The sequence below is a fragment of the Melanostigma gelatinosum genome, assembly GCF_949748355.1.
Source record: "Melanostigma gelatinosum genome assembly, chromosome: 21".
NCBI classification, from domain to species: Eukaryota; Metazoa; Chordata; class Actinopteri; order Perciformes; family Zoarcidae; genus Melanostigma; species Melanostigma gelatinosum.
The window spans coordinates 12391325-12408339 of NC_136654.1; the positions used below are offsets into that span (position 1 = coordinate 12391325).

Below are 17015 nucleotides of genomic sequence, written 5' to 3' on the forward strand. Positions count from 1 at the left end.
CATGAGAGCTGTAGGGTGTGGTCATTACAGAGACTGTTTAGAAATTTTCATTTTCAGCATTTTGGCATCAAAGTGTCACTAAACACACGTCAAACCAGGAAGCTGTGACTCCTCCCCCTACAGACGCATTATAACAGCTCAAATTAACAACCAAGTCTCCACAAATAACTCGATGTCATTTTGGTTGTGTTTCTTGTGTTTTGTTTCTCCGTTAATCAATAAAACTTCTCCACCTGTTAACTACTAGAAGGCTTTTATTATGAAGCAGCAACAGGAAGTGCAGGTCACTTGTCACCGAGGTTAAAAGCAACCTGCCAAACCCCAGACACTTTATTATGACGACGAAGCTGTTTGTGCGTGTGCGTCTCACCTTAATGCGCCCAAGTTCAAACTGGAAGACATTGGGGCTGGTGGCCTTGGCAAAGACTGCTGGGAACAGCTTCGTACTGGGCTCCACCTGCGGGGACGTGAGAGAGCTGAGCTACTTAAATCCAACGGAATCGACGATCAGTCATTCCCTGTTTGGAACCGAAATCTTTTTTTTTTCAATGGACTTGTGAGGAAGGCGGGCCGATGTAAATCACTAATTGGACGCTGAAAGGTCAGGGGCACAAATAGACAATGTAAACAAACTTCCTTGGTTAACTGTAATTTCGATGCTAGAAACAGACAGGGTTTTGTAGTCGCAGTGGTGTTGAAGAAGCGGATTTAAAGGTGTTCAATGTGCTCTATCTGATTAGAAAATAAGCTTTCTAGCCTGCTGCAAACTGATGTTAGCAGTAGACCTTTTCCTGGTTCATGTTTGCAGAAAAGAAAGAGACATGAGCAAGAAAGCTAATGTGAGTTGTTGATCACAGGCCGTGGCTCTTTGTGTTGTGTCTCGGCCTGCAGCCCGACTGTTAATCAGTGTCACTGCAGGCCGATGAAAGAACGCTAATGTCACTTTTTACACAGCTTTAATGAAATGATGTGATTGGCTATGAACAGAAGTATAATGTCTATAAGCAACATTTCAACTGGTCAATTCAAATATAGGGGAAACATGAAACCAAAGAACCATACAGAGTCTATGATTCACTGAGCCTATGCATGCTGTAGCAGAATGTTTCAGTTGGACGAACAACTATTGAAAAAGAGGAGAATACAGGTTGTAATATAGCGGGTGCCAGTTGTACTGAGAGGGACTTATGGTAGAAGCAAACAAAATACAGAAGAAGAAAGAGAAGAAACAAGGCAGGAGGCTCATTGTGAGTGCAGAAAATGAAAATGAAAAGTAGAAAGAGGAGTATATGACACAGCAGGAGTTAAAGGAAAGGACCATTCACACACCTGGGACACCATGTCAAACATTTACCTGGTAGTAGGTGCTGAGTTCTTTCCCGTTGGCTGTAAATGTCAGCAATCCGTTTGTCGTGTCGACCAGGCAGCCAATCTCTAAGCCGTTGTTGTTCCTCCCCTGACCAGGACTGCTGGTCTCTCCAGCCCACACCATGTAACAGTTACTGCGCTTTATACTGAAGAACACACACACACACACACACACACACCATGTAACAGTTACTGCGCTTTATACTGAAGAACACACACACACACACACACACACACACACCATGTAACAGTTACTGCGCTTTATACTGAAGAACACACACACACACACACACCATGTAACAGTTACTGCGCTTTATACTGAAGAACACACACACACACCATGTAACAGTTACTGCGCTTTATACTGAAGAACACACACACACACACACCATGTAACAGTTACTGCGCTTTATACTGAAGAACACACACACACACACACACCATGTAAGAGTTACTGTGCTTTATACTGAAGAACACACACACACACACACACCATGTAACAGTTAGTGCGCTTCATACTGAAGAACACACACACACACACACACACACACACCATGTAACAGTTAGTGTGCTTTATACTGAACACACACACACACACACACCATGTAACAGTTAGTGCGCTTTATACTGAAGAACACACACACACACACCATGTAACAGTTAGTGTGCTTTATACTGAAGAACACACACACACACACACACACCATGTAACAGTTACTGCGCTTTATACTGAAGAACACACACACACACACACCATGTAACAGTTAGTGCGCTTTATACTGAAGAACACACACACACACACACACACACACACACACACACCATGTAACAGTTAGTGTGCTTTATACTGAAGAACACACACACACACACACACACCATGTAACAGTTAGTGCGCTTTATACTGAAGAACACACACACACACACCATGTAACAGTGATTAGTTCCTCATGTCAGATTTAAGGTGCGTAGTCACTGAAATCACATGATGTGTTCCGAAGGTGGAATGAAAAATGGCTGCCTTCATGACACATGTCATCCATGCTTGCCAAACATTAATGAAGAAAATATTGGAATTCACCCTAACTTAGCTGTAAGTTGACTAACCTCTCATGAACTTTGCCCTTCTCATCACCCAGGGTAACAGTGACGGTTCGGACACTGTGCAGCTCAAAGCCTGGGTCGTACTGATGGAAGTCAGAGGTGACCCAGCCCACCCAAACACTGCTGGGCTCCTGACCAGGGAAGATCCGCACGGAGTAGTAGTGCTGCACGCAAAGAGAGATGCACTGAGGTCATCACAGTGTTCATCACAGTTACTGACCCAACAGGCTTCTCAACACACGTATTATCAAACACTAAATGCAGGCGATAGACATAATTTGTTAATAAACCAAAGAACTCTAGGACAGTTGAAAAATCCAAAGCAATTCGTATATTTAACAAATGTCATGACTGAAGAGTAACACTTTTCTAGGACCTGTTGATCTGTAGTATATTCATAATTTATGAATTTCAAAACCCTTTTGAGCATCTTTAGCCTTACTTGCTCTCTTGGAGTGGGGCGTTTCTCGTCATCAGTTACATGTACATTACATGTGAGTGTTTTGTGAATCGTATTTTGTTCATGTATTGTCTTACAGTAGAGGCTTGCATGAGGAATTCATATTCATCTCTGTCATCAGCCATCACCTCTTCTGACAGACGAGCAGATGTCTGACAGCTGTTGTCTAGCTTGTTTTTCTTCAACATGAACCTGGTAGGTCAGATGGTTGGTTTAGGTTTATATAGTTTTTAAAAAAGGTGATCAAACACAATGACACAAATTACTAGAGCAGAAAAGCTGGATAGAGATAACAGAAGTGTTGCATCTTTAGTGTTGAGGTTTACCGTTGCTTGAGTTTGGAAGGCTTCTCCTGGTTATAGTCTTTGTGGTTGTTGAATTCATCTCTGTCGGGTCCATTGGGACCATGAGGAGACTTCATCAGGACCTCAAAGTCTGACACAGTTTCAAAGTCCTCCAGCTCCTGCAGAAACAGACGCATACACTCAGTCATGAACCCTAACCCTGCTCTTAACACGTTCCAAGTAAATGTTAGCAGTAAATGGTGTCGTGTGAGCTTTCCTTTGATAGTTCTATGTACGAATATGAACAGTACGCAGTTGACAAGAGAAATTCACATCTGTGTGACACATGTGTAGAGATGTGAATGAGTAGAAGTCAGTGGGTTTGTGGTGCTGTTACCCTCTTTGGTGAGAAGAGGCTGTCGTTGGCGAGGGACGTGGAGAAGGACTCTGCACACTGGATGGGCATGCTCAGCCTGTAGAAGGTGATGTCCGTGTAACTGTTCTGTGAGCCAAACGACCTCTGGGTGACCTTCAGGCATGGACAGGACTCCACCGTCCCATCGATCCTTGTCACCTGAAAAAGGCGGCAAAATCAAACTAGAATTACCGCCTCAGTCAAGTTGCAGCTTGCACCCATGATTGTCCACAGTGCCCTCCCTTGAAAAAGCATGAGCTACGGTATGTCTGGTCCGTCAATATTTCAGCTCCGATTCGTCTTTCACGAGTTTATATAACAGTTTTGGGGGGGGGGGGGCATGCAAGACAGAAACATATTTAGAACTGTCTTGAAATTTGTCTGAAGGGATTACAGATCTTTCGTTCAGATCGCTGGCCAAAGTCATTCAATGTTCGAAACCCACATCAGATTCTACCAGGTGTTGCTACGTGGCTCTGTACTGCGGGTGACTCCGCTCACCTCCATGTGTTGGTGGTTGGGAGGGACGGGAACAAACTGAGGCAGCCTCTTGCTGGTCCACATGGTGACGTCCCGGTTCATGTTGACAGCAAACGGTTCGTAGCCTTCCTGCAGGCCGCAGATGGTGAAGTACTTCAGAGTGCTGACGTCCTTACCGAAGTTCATTCTCCCCCCCTGACACACACCCAAACTGGAGACAGGGATAAAACCTGGAGACAGAGAGAAGAAATCAAATACTAGGAGTAGGATGAAGCTTTTTGGGCATGTCTACCTGTAACACTACCCATAGAGGAACCTTTTCCGTGGACCATTGGTGCAACTCAACTGATACGGTCAATGATTCAAGGATCATTTATTGTCATTATGCAACACAGGGATGCATATTTGTAACACAACAAACACATGACAAACAACACAAAACCAAGACAGTAGTACATTCCTGTAGTCCATCTTTTGAATTTGCATAAGTTGTTGCTGTGTAAACAGCAGCAACAACAACAATTCTCTGGTCAGATGATATGGCCGACGTCTTCAAATTAAAAATGAAACATGAGGAAAACATTATCCATCAACTCTGACTGTTTGAGCACCAAGCATCATGACAAAAACACAGAGTCCTCCTCCTCTGGTCCCACCGGAGTCCTGTTCTCTGTCTCGCTGTTCACCCATCAAGTTCAGCTTGATCCTGGACCACGATGGATCCAGGTCTCTGTGAAGACGGCTCAACAGTCACCAACCTTCCGCTGCCTTTCATCCATCTTATTTTTCGCCGACCTGGCATCAGACAGCCAGCAGTAGGCTGGGTGGTGGAGTAGCCTTAAATCCTAGCTATTAGCTTAGCTTCCATCTGGGCTCTTCTCCCTGTGGCAGTTTGGTGGTGTTTGGTCCAGCAGGTCTGGCTGGTTGGTCGGCCGTGGGCTGTGATTGTCTCACAGTCCCCCACGCTTCCTTTACAGATGTTGATGAATGTATTCTGTCAAATGACATTAGTCACAAAAAATAAAAAGGCCAAGATGTAGCAACATTCATGGGCGCTACCGGCCGCTCCTATCGCTTCCAAGAATGTTCTACAGTCCTTATTAACAAAGACATGTTCTACAGCTGACTGCAGACATGACCAATGACCTCTCATCTTTAAATCATGTTGAGACAAGCCTGCCCATGGGGGCCTTCTATCAAAGGACCTGACTTAAGCCCCCGCTATGCTTTCCGCGCGGACGGTCGCACGGACGCGTAATCCTGAAGAGGGAACGTTTGTATCTTCTACACTCTGCCCGGGTCTCTCCTCGCAGCAAAGCAAACCCATATTCTCCAAACTGTAGAGGACAAAACTCTCGTCTCCAGCATGTTTCGGCCACAGGCGTAGTTAGAACATGCTGAGTGTGCACCAACAGGCAAATATGCGGTGCACAGGATATATGTTGTCTATAACGCAGCACTGACCATCACCAACTTCAAAGTCCTTGAAGGCCAGCTCAGATCCGGAGTCATCCAGCAGCACTTCTCCATTGAGTGTGAAGATCATGGTGTGTTCGTTCAGATCCACCATGCAGCCCACCACGTCCCCCGTCTGCCACGCACGGCCAAAGTGCTCATTACCCTGGTGCCAGCGCTGGACCTAAGAAGAATAAAGAAACTTTTAAGATGAATTGTTATTTGGACATTAATAAATGTAAAATATGGGGCGAAGAATAATCCAGAGACCTTGAAGCCATCGAAGACAAAGGCCTGGTCATCTGATCCCAGCTCCTGGTCTGGGAGGCATCCTGGCCTGGCCCAGCCCACCCTCATCTCTCCTGCTGTTAATACCTGGAGAAGAAGCAGGAACCAGGTAATATCCAGTTTAGGAAAGCCTGCGTGTCTGCAGATTATGGTGGATCAAGAAACACATGTGGAATAGTAACAACATTTCGTGAAAGCTTCTTCATACTCTTTAGATCAGAATAGGTCCCCATGAGGGATCTTAGGTTACATCCTAATAGCTAAATATCTTTAGCGCAATACGATCACATCTCTTGCCATGTCTCTTCTTACCTCCAGCTCAAAGTACCACTTCCCCGCATTAACACAGTAGGTCTTTTCTGCTCTGAAAATGCGAAACCTCTCAGTAGATATGTTGTTGGGGTCAGATTGAGCTGCTGGAGGAGAAGAAGGGCCCATTACCATATAGAAGAAAATCATCTTATTATCATATGTTGTACTTATGTACAATCAAGGTATTCATTCCCCCCCCCGCAAAATGATTACATAACATATAAAAATATTCCGAAATGAAATAATACAATGAAGGGTAGGTTTGTACCATGGTCCTGGTCAGGAGCTTCCAGGTTGTATCCATATCCCAGCAGAGTCCTGACGGCCTCTCTCAGACTGTCTTTGTTGGACTTCTTGGTTCTTTCATCCAGCAGAACGTAGGGCACTAGACGAGGGTTTCGGCGACTCTTCACATCCTGACAAGAGACAGAGGCCAGAAGAATAAAAAGTAATTATCAGTTGCTTCATAGGAACGTGGTGCTGGGTGGGGAAAGAGAAACAGAACCCCTCCCTTGTTAACATCACTGAGGTGCTTGTAGGCATGATATGTTAATCCCTTACAGCAGGGGTCTCAAACTCCCGGCCCGCGGGCCAAATCCGACCCGCCACGTCATTTTATGTGGCCCGCGAATCCGCCAGCCAAAGAAAAAAAACAAAAGTAAAAAAATAATAATAATAATAAATATCCCCATTGTCGAAATGATGAGATAGAAAGTCGAAGTTATGCGATCGCAAGTCATAACTATGATAGAAAGTCATAATCCTGAGATAGAAAGTCAAAATTATGAGATACTTAAACAGTTAGAAGCAGCTCTTTGGCTGGTTACTGTACATTTAACATGGAAATGTATTGTGAGTACATTGAAGACTACTTTAAACTGTGAATGCAGAGAGCTATTTAACAATATGTTACGAGTAGTTACATTTACAACCGGCCCTTTGTGGGCGAACATGATCCATGATGCTGATGTGGCCCGGAGTGAAAATGAGTTTGAGAGCCCTGCCTTACAGCTAGTACAGCAGCAAACAAACTGTCAGACAATAGCTTTCTTTGTGCATTGAAATAACCGTTGGTTCTAGTCAGGCAGAAACGTCCGGGCCTGATAAGTTAAACCAATGCGAAAGTGTCTTAAAGCTGCATTCTCTCTAGTGTCCAGCAGGGGGCGACTCCTCTGGTTGTATAGAAGTCTATGAGAAAATGACTCTACTTCTCTCTTGATTTATTACCTCAGTAAACATTGTAAACATGAGTTTATGGTCTCAATCTCTGGGTAGTCCGGTCTGGGAGTTGTTTTCATCTTAGAACTTTAACCCTTTCATAATGCGTTTTCAATTCGTGACAGTAAATTTGAACATTTTGGTCTCCTAAAAACAACCTGCTTGGTTGTGCTTATTGTACTTACTCTTAAAAACCAAAAGTGAGGCTTTGAGACTGTAGTCCACAAACCAATGGGTGACGTTACAATGAATGAGTCCACTTATAATTAACAGTCTATCTATGATTCCAGTCAGCCAACTGGCTGAATTGGGGAAGAAGTTCTATCTTCAGTGTTATCCACAAGCCACTCAGAATATTACCAGATGGCAATATATCCTCTGAAGGAAAAACAAGCAACCTACGTACATTCTGGGTTGCCAGTTGAACGATGCAGCTTGTTATCTCACAATCTGCCGTTCTTCTTGTGCTACTGGTCCTCTTCCTCCTTGTTTAAAGGTAGTGTGCCTCAGTTTGACTACACTCAGGAATCCTCCACACTGAGATGGCATGGCAGTGATTGGCACACCAGTGTGTTTGTAGTTTGTGTTTTTCAGCTCAGTTGACATGCAAACATATCAAGTAACGATATGACACACGTTCTTTTGTTTTCCCACAGCACACACTTTGTTCGTGACAGTTTAATTGGAGCGCACACATTTTTGTTTCTGTCATTACATCTTATTTGCTTTCATTAATAATATTCTCTTTTATGGATCCTATACAAGTCCTCCCCTGGCCTAAAGATGTGGTGGCAGTCAAGATGGCCTCTTATACTGTGACAAGCAGGAAGTAGAAAAGGCCAACTGGGTAGGATCCTAGTTTAATCTAACTGAGACTAGTTTGTAAATACTTTATTTTTCTTGATTGCATTCGGTAAAACACACATAGTCACACAAAACACTTTTCCAATTCTGAGTAATGGAAAAGCCCAAATACCATTTTCATAGCACCACAGAACTTTACAAAATAATCCCTAAAGCTCTTACAAGAATAAAACCTCTACAGCTGATATGTTACAAAAGCAAAATGAGGGGAGAGAGGAGGAGGCCGGTGGTGAGACGCCACTGATGGTGACAGGTCATTGATTGAACACCCTGCTGAATCCAATCATGTGCTGGTGCGACCAACTGAGCAAGTAGAGGACAAGTTGGTCTGGTGCCCTGCAATCAGACAGCTCATCCAACTATTAAATCAATTCGGGAAATTGAGAGATAGGGGAAACACAAAGTCATTGCTGTCCGTCTCAACACATCAACAGACCCACACACAGAGCCCAGTATTCAACAATATGTGTCTACCTGTTGGATGCCATAGGTCCAGCCCTGGCGGATGCGATCTCTTGCCCAGACGTTGTGCGCATTCTCAGCCAGTTTGTCCACCATGGCTTCCTGGGTGGAGGTCAGTTTGATGTGACTCAGGTCCAGAGGGGCAGGTTTATAACCACCGGACAGCTCATAGCTGCACAGATAGAGTTGGATCACTGAATCTAGCTTGCCAGCTGCTCAACAACCTTCAAGTACTGATGTCTGAGAGCCTCTGGAGCTTTGTTTCGCCCTATTAATCAGCTCACGACATGTCCCATTGATCCTGTCACTGTGTCATTACATCATGCAAGTTTCATTCTGCACCCAGTTCTGGTTGACTTGTGGCATTACCTATCTGTTATTATACTGATGGCGGGGTTGACTTACGTGGGTGACAGTTTCATGCTCTTGACTTTCTCTACAGCGTGCTCATCTGCTAGGCCAACGTGACAACCAAGGGCCAGGAGAGTTCTGTAACACACACACACACACACATCAAATCCAATTTAGTGTTGAGGTTTTTGATATTGACTCAAAGATGATTATCATCACCCATAGTGAACTGCCACAGAGAGAATCCTCAGAGTTTGCTCATGTACAGAATGAACGTATCATGTGTCATCAGGGTGCCACAAATACATATGTTGCTTTCTGCACTGATGCATTACTTCAGAGTCTCCAGAGACATCTGTAAGTTGTAGCTCCGTTCTTGTTCAGGGAGCTTGGAGAACTCCACCAGACAGGGGTGTTGCCGCTTGTTATCATCTCGCACCTGAAACACACAGACAACATGTAAAACTAGAATTGTTGTCGCGGCTTTATCCTATTGGACATTTGTACGGTTAGAGGTCAGTGACCTCTGACCTTTGACCACCAAATTCTAATCAGATCATCCTTGAGTGCAGGTGGACATTTGTGCCAAATTTGAAGAAATTGCCTCAAGGAGTTCCTGAGATATCGACAATGGGATGCATGGACAACCAGGAAACACAGTGGCTCCTCCCACAGCTGGCGCCGGAGCGGAAGCATAACAAGCAAAGGTTAAGAGAGTGAGGGAAGGGAGCCTGCTGCTCTCAGGACCAGGAGAACCATGGGACACCTCCATGCATGTCCTTATAGAGCTGCAGCTACTTCAATGTAACTCAGAACTACTGACTGTTTGGGATGTGAAGTGCAGCATCAGCTTCTATGTGAGCGGCTCCCCCGGGTCTGTGGCTGTGCACTGAATGAGCCACAGTGGTAGATATGACTGACTGACTGGATTCGGTTGAGATACGACGGCAGAGCCTGAAAAACTGATGCAATGACCTCGAGTTGAAGCTCTGCCAACTAAGCATTCAGAAAGCTGATGGATTTCTGCATTTGAAATGCATTTTCATTGAGGTCAAGAATTATGCTGTTGACTCAATGCGGTCTGACAGAGACAGACTTCTTTAAATCCTTTGCTCACTAATTCGTTTGTTGACATATTCACAGTTGGAACTTGTCTTCTTTTCATTGAGCAAAGGAGATGAAACTTCCATAAGAAATGTATTAACAGTGGAACAAGACCTGCATTTCATTTCTCTCTCTGCACTCAGCACCTTGTGTAACAATAATCTGAAGGCATTCGACTCAGTCGTGTTGTGTTGAAGGTGATTGTTGAGCTGTGAGGATCTTTATGTAAGAGTGACTCGGCCGCTCATTCAAACATCAGAGCAACATGTTGAATTCCATCAGATGAATGTACGTGAACATGCCTGTTTGTCTGATACTCACTGCACCGTAAGTCCAGCCAAGTTCTATCTTGTTCATCACCCACAGTTCATGGATGTTTTCTGCAAGCTTCTCCCTGATCCTCTCCAAGTGAGGCGGCAGCACAATCTGCACACACACACACACACACACACACACACACACACACACACACACACACACACACACACACACACACACACACACAGGAGAAGAAACGGAAAATTGACAATGGTTTTCGGACATTGAACGTCTGTTGCTTTGCAACATGTCCTGCACATTGCCATGAAATGCTTCTCTGGTCATTAGACCACTGAGGTCTGTCACCTCTTTCACACGTTATGTCCCTCTGTCACCAATCCAACATATAATAATAACAATAATTATCTTTATCTAATTGGAGGACTTTTTTGGATCAGAATGGCGTGTTGATTCATTTACTAATTTGTTTTTACTTTAAGACCATTATTATCGTTTATTTATTTATTTATTTTCTCCCCTTATTATTATCATCATCATCATCATTATAATTGTAATATTATTATTATTATTAATATGTATTTATTGAACTTGTCAACATAATTATTACATAATAATAATAACATAATTTATTCATTTATTTATTTCTCTCTCTCCTCAGACATACCTGCACCTTTTTATGGTCATAATTATTCATGAGTAAATTTACATCCATCAAACAAAAACAACAGAAACCTGCACCATATTCTAATCATAATGTCTGTTTCATAAGTCTTGTGATAGTCTAACCTGTCTGTACTATGTCACACTGACTGAACAGAAACTATGGAACATGAGTTTCATTCTCATGAAATCAGAGTTTGGAAAAAGTATTTTTTTTAAACTGCTAGAATTAAATAAAAATGAGCTTGAATGAGTTTATGAGCCAGATTAACGAACATCTCATGGTAATGAAATAATCAGAAACGTATTGAATTATTTCACCTTCTCAACGTTATATTATAAATGGCGTCTGTATTTAATCATAAGATTATTGATTTGGTAATGTCTTATTGATCTACTATAACTGCTCTGACTGGCAGCGGTCTGTACCTGGCTGGTGTCCACAGGTGTGGGGGTGAATGCTGCCTGGCTCAAGGTGGTGGTGGGTCCCAGCAGGTCTCTGGCTGCAGTCTGGTCCTGACTGGCCTCCAGCTTCAGCTTCTCCCTGGGCAGCACCGCCTCGTAGCACGGAGCGTAACCCGGAGGAGGGAGGAACTTAAACTCCCCATGACGACCCCCAAGGAGGAAACGCACCCTGCAGTGTGACAGGTGGCAGGAGGAGTCAAGGAGAGAGTATGGTCCAAGCTATGATGGAAATATGGATGTATTCACTTTGCCAGACGTCACAGGAAACAGTGTGAACAACTACCAAACCCCGTCAGTTCATTAAATGGCATCAGACTTTCGTTTTTCAGTATGGCTGTTATATTTAGACAAGAGTTCTAAAGGTGAAAGCTGTGTTTAAATAGCCACAAATACTATGAATGAAGTGCAGTAATAAATGCATGTTCTGTATATGGAAGTCCTTTAGAAGTCTATTTCTTTTCACTCTTACTTATTCAAATATTTATTCTATCGGTTTTGCGGAAAAACCTTTTTGGAACCTTTTACGTTTTTATGTTTGATGGTGAGACTAAATATTCTGGAGTTTCCTCTGACATGAGGGGGGACACCAACTGCCTTCTCACTGACTTGACTCCCGCAGAGAAGCTGGCCACAGGGAAGAAGAGGCCGTCAGAGTTGAAGTTCTCAAACATGCCCTGAACCGGCTGCCCGTTGATCCTGAAGGAGATACTGGGCACACTGAGGTCCAGGCAGCAGCTCACCACATCCTCTGCTCTCAGAAGATGCTGATTGGGTGAGGTAACAGTTCGCTCAATGCAGCCTGCACAGTGAGGACAGAGTTCAGTCAGTCCGCCACATGTGAGCAACTGAATTTTGAATCTGCCATCTGGAACAGTCAAGACTCCATATTTTGCCACACTATGTAGCAAGTACACACACACACACACACACACACACACACCTACACACACACACACACCTCACCTGACCAGAGATGGAGTCCATCAAATCCGTAGGAGTAGAGGTCATCGCCCACCCCGTTGCCACCCCACCCTTCGCCCCCGCTGGGATAGGGGGCGTAACCGCTGGTGTTGGCCCAGCCTACCCTGAGGTGAGAAGCCTCTGCTGTGACAAACGGCAGCGCCTGATCCACGATCAGCTCGTAGTACCACTTCCTGTACTGAGCAGAGCCGTCACTGACTCCCAGGAAGATGTTGGGACGCATGCTAATGGGGATGAAGCATAGGACTGTCAATTACGACTCTCCACTGGGTTAGAGTGACGGCCAGTGTTCGCCTTTTTTTGATATTATTGTATTAAAGTGTGTGTGTGTGTGTGTGTGTGTGTGTGTGTGTGTGTGTATACCTGCTTACGTGGTTGATCAGGCGGGTCTGCAGTAACAGTTCTCTTCCTGGCAGCAGGTTGTCACAGATCAGGTGCTGGTTGGAGCGCACTGCCACACCGTGACAAACGCACAGTGAACACAACACATCTAGAACCTGGACGGCAGCACACACACCAGATAATATGTCAGTGCTGTAAACATATCTTCGTTACAGTATGAACACACACATACTGACACAGAGACTGAACTGCAGGATTCCCAACACATTTGATTGGACAGATTGCAGCTCTCCTCCTCAGCCTTGAGAAAATGTCTTGTTGTTATCTTACCCTGCTCAGCCAGCGCCCTCCAGCAATTAAACCACAATGTACGGCACTCGAGGGATTTAAAACAAAAATGGGTTGAGAAATCACTGCTCGTGGCTGTTTTCTTTCATGCAGCACTTTGCCCTCAGCTGCCTCGGTGCTGCCCACAGATTCCTGGAGGTCTAAAGCCTCTTATCACTCCTGTAAAATTATCCTAAAACGCCTATCCAATGCGTACCCAAAGTACACTGACAACTCTTATTGAACCAATGGGAGTACATGTATGGTTTCTTCACAAACAATCACTGTAAGTGCTACTGGCATTGAGCTATAGAGTTCACCACACACTGAAAGTGAAGGTTTTTATTTCCACCTGGATTTCTTTTGGCCAACAGATGGCAGCAGTTATCTATGGCTGGGACTGAGGAGCTTGAAAACACAACGAAAACACAGCAGGAAGTCATAGTACACGTTCAAATTTGATAACAACACGACAGAAAATAAATATTTTACACATGGTTTACTAAGAGCACGTCCGCGTAAAAACACATTTGGAGGTTCATAGACGCACGTCAAAGTCAAAGACTCCGATGAACTACGTGTCCGAAAGTCGAGCTACAGTTTGTTTATGTCGCTATATGGTTATCTACAACGTATTTAACCTTTGTCAACTTTCACAGATTCTTGTAAAGTCTCATCAACCAGACTTTGGTCTTCATAATCGGTCTCAGGGACTTCACTCATGGTACTGAATTTGAGTTTGAAAGACTTTCTTCGTAATTTCATTGGCGATATGGAGCCTGAGATTCATCGAGATCGATTGCAATTGGCTCGAGCGTTACCCAAAGAAGAGAGGCGGGCATTGTCTTTCAAAGCGGACTCTCGTTGGCTCTTCCAGAATGTGACCAGGCTATGGAAGCTCCTATTGGCTCAAATGAGGTGTCAATCTTCGAGATCAAGATTTACAGAGATCTTGATCTCTGTAAAGTGTGAAGTATAAGTGCCTGTACCTTGTAGTTGCGTCCGTGCTTGTCCAGCAGAGAGATAATGGATTTGATGTGTCCCTCTTTGATTATGTTCAGCGCCTCAGGACTCTCCACCAGCACACAGTGGAGCACCTCTAGTATACCTGGCAATACATGACATGTAAAGTAGTAAGAGTGACTACATGTGTCGAGAAAGCGTTCAAACCAGGGGTCCTATTCACTAATCATCACGGCTAATGTAGGCTAACAGTAGCTCATCACTGGTCAAGATTAAGGGAAGCCCTGGGAGGCAAGGTGAGATATGCCACTATTATCATTATGGCATTCATTCCGGGTTATATTACAAATCAACCGAGGGAAAGAGGGTGTGAAGCACAAGGGGGCAGGACCGACTGATTGCAAGTGCTGAATCTCTCAGGGAGAGTGTGTATTTTCAGAGCAAATATCGGCAAATGTATTTGGTTCAGGCGAAAAAAACATTTCTCGTACGTGGGAGGAAATATCTCGTACGTATGACATAATAACTCCTTTGTAGGAAATACAGCTGGCCTCTCAGGGCTTCCACAGATGATGCACTTTTAAAAGCAATTGAAGAAGAACGAGTAGATAAGAATCCAATCAGCTATCCAAAGAAGAAATTATCCAACAACATCGGAAATGAAGGTTTGCAAACTCTGCACTTCTGTAACTAGAAAGGCACGGTTTGCACTGCGGATGAACTTAGACTCTCTCCACCTTCTTCATCAGAACTATAAAAGGAATCAACTCATGAAGAAAGATGCTGTGTTTCTGCTGTTTTTAAATATTCAAAATAATGAGCAGAGTTCTTTCACCCACTGTCTTGAGAAAACAGAAATTAGACCGTCTGATGTCAACATTATCCATTTCTGATGATCCAATGGGGATCAGTGATTCAGCGCATAGTGTGACTACCTGGTTTAAGGCGAGCTGACCTACCTGAAGAGGCCTCCAGTCTCTCCAGTCTGCTGATCAGCCAGTCCAATGAACCGGAAAACTGAGCACAGTTCTTCCTGTTTCCTCTGATCAGAGCAGCTGGGAGGAGACAGAAGAGAAGATGCATGACTTACAGTTTTTCTCAATTGCTAAAACACTAAAACCCATTGGCTGAACAAAGTTCTCAGTTGCCTGAACTCATTTAGCTAATTGTGCAGTCTGTTGTCAATACCTTAAACTGTGTCACATGGTAAAACACAATTTGCAGATCTCACTTAGACTTTTCAGCAAAACTCTAAACACATTCTCAGTCTCAAAACACATTCTGCACTCTCATGCACATGTCATCCATACTGGTAAACACAAGTGGCAACAATCAAATACAAATAGAGAACACATGTCATTGATTAAACACAATCACTCAAAATGGATTTCACTTGTATCAAATGATGTGACACAACCAATATTAGCCAGTTTAGACAGCAAACAGGTGGTTGAAGGTGGGAAGGAGAAAGTCTGAGAATGGATAGAAGAAACAATGTGAGAGGACATGGTGCTTTCTATTTGTTACAGTAACAGTACTGACTGCTCAATAGATTTTGACTGGCTGCAGGTTCACATCAACAAAGAACAAGAATTACAGTATCACAGAGACAAAGGACACGTTTGTGAGATGCAGGGTACAGTACTGTAAAAATAGGGGTACAAGGAGGAAGAACAAAATAAATAAATTGCAAAGAGCAAAGCACAGTAGTCATTTCTGATCAATTTTGAGCTACTGTAATAGAACATGTTTTCGTTCATATGAAATTTGTTTTGAGATTAAAAATGTACTTCTCCCTGAGAACTACATGTTTTGAACAATGTGTTTTCTATTTATTGGTGTATTGTTTACTGACTGCTTGATAGTGTATGTTATTTTGATCACTTTGTTTATGATTTGAGAGCAGTGTTTGATTTTGAGCACAGGTAAAACTGTTTTGAGGCGAAAGTTTCATTTTGCAAGAGGATTCAGAGGTTTTGTAAATAGTGCTTGAAGATGAGGTTTTGTGTTTCCAGTTTTGAGAGAATGGGTGACCGTTTCAAGAAATGTGTCTTAGCAATCGAGAAAAACTGTAAGAACAGCTGCTTTCATGTGATAATGGAACCACAATAATGTACACACAGCTCTGCTTACTATTTCTACATCTGTGTTGATCTCCGGCGTCTGATTACAACATTCATTTTTCTTTAACCCATTAAACTAAGTCAATTTGAATTACTTCGAATAATAGGAATAATGCTTGAATTTAATTTGATTAAATCGGCGTGATTTCTTTACTTTGTAAAATCTTGTTTACAACAATATAATTGGTTGTAAACCAATTGATTGATGTATGATTTGTAGTGTGTGTGTGTGTGTGTACCCAGTAGTTGGTAGAGGGAGTTGAGGATGGAGCTCCAGGCCTCTCCTGCCTCTCTTCCTACTGCCTCAGTAAAATGAGCCGCACTGCTGTAGACGTGAAGACGATCAATGCACTCCAGCACCAGGCTGATCATTCCCTACGGACACACAGGTTCTGGGTTTCACTGCTTTATTCAGCTGGATTCAGACTCGTACCATCAAATGAAGTGGACAGTGTTAGAACTCTGGAGGCCCAAGTTGACATGTGTAGTGTTGAGTACTTTGTGAAGGGCTCATTGATCCTACATGTGTGTGTCTACCTCATGCTGGAGAACGTAGCGTTGCCACAGAACAATGGAACAGCCATCGGCTGATACTGTCATCTCATCCATCATGCACATTGCACTTGCTTTATTTAAGCTCACACCTAATCTTTTTGTTTCTTCTAAATATCCATAAAAAAGAAAATTTAACGAGGAGAAAAAAAATCCTACAA

General features: G+C 43.5%; 1 protein-coding gene across 1 annotated transcript in view; it reads right to left on the reverse strand.

The window, feature by feature from the left end:
* ryr2a (ryanodine receptor 2a (cardiac)) overlaps positions 1–17015 on the reverse strand; it is a gene marked incomplete at both ends in the record, with an annotated part of 170918 nt that overhangs the window by 104599 nt on the left and 49304 nt on the right. Inside the window, 22 exons of the mRNA XM_079293495.1 lie at positions 371–457; positions 1355–1514; positions 2473–2633; positions 3007–3121; positions 3256–3392; positions 3611–3787; positions 4130–4338; positions 5573–5747; positions 5834–5938; positions 6164–6267; positions 6432–6579; positions 8720–8879; positions 9113–9196; positions 9394–9497; positions 10484–10588; positions 11531–11735; positions 12173–12365; positions 12530–12771; positions 12911–13044; positions 14206–14324; positions 15139–15234; positions 16542–16677. Of these exons, the coding sequence (XP_079149621.1) occupies positions 371–457; positions 1355–1514; positions 2473–2633; positions 3007–3121; positions 3256–3392; positions 3611–3787; positions 4130–4338; positions 5573–5747; positions 5834–5938; positions 6164–6267; positions 6432–6579; positions 8720–8879; positions 9113–9196; positions 9394–9497; positions 10484–10588; positions 11531–11735; positions 12173–12365; positions 12530–12771; positions 12911–13044; positions 14206–14324; positions 15139–15234; positions 16542–16677 (3156 nt within the window). The remainder of the gene's footprint in view (positions 1–370; positions 458–1354; positions 1515–2472; positions 2634–3006; positions 3122–3255; positions 3393–3610; positions 3788–4129; positions 4339–5572; positions 5748–5833; positions 5939–6163; positions 6268–6431; positions 6580–8719; positions 8880–9112; positions 9197–9393; positions 9498–10483; positions 10589–11530; positions 11736–12172; positions 12366–12529; positions 12772–12910; positions 13045–14205; positions 14325–15138; positions 15235–16541; positions 16678–17015) is intronic.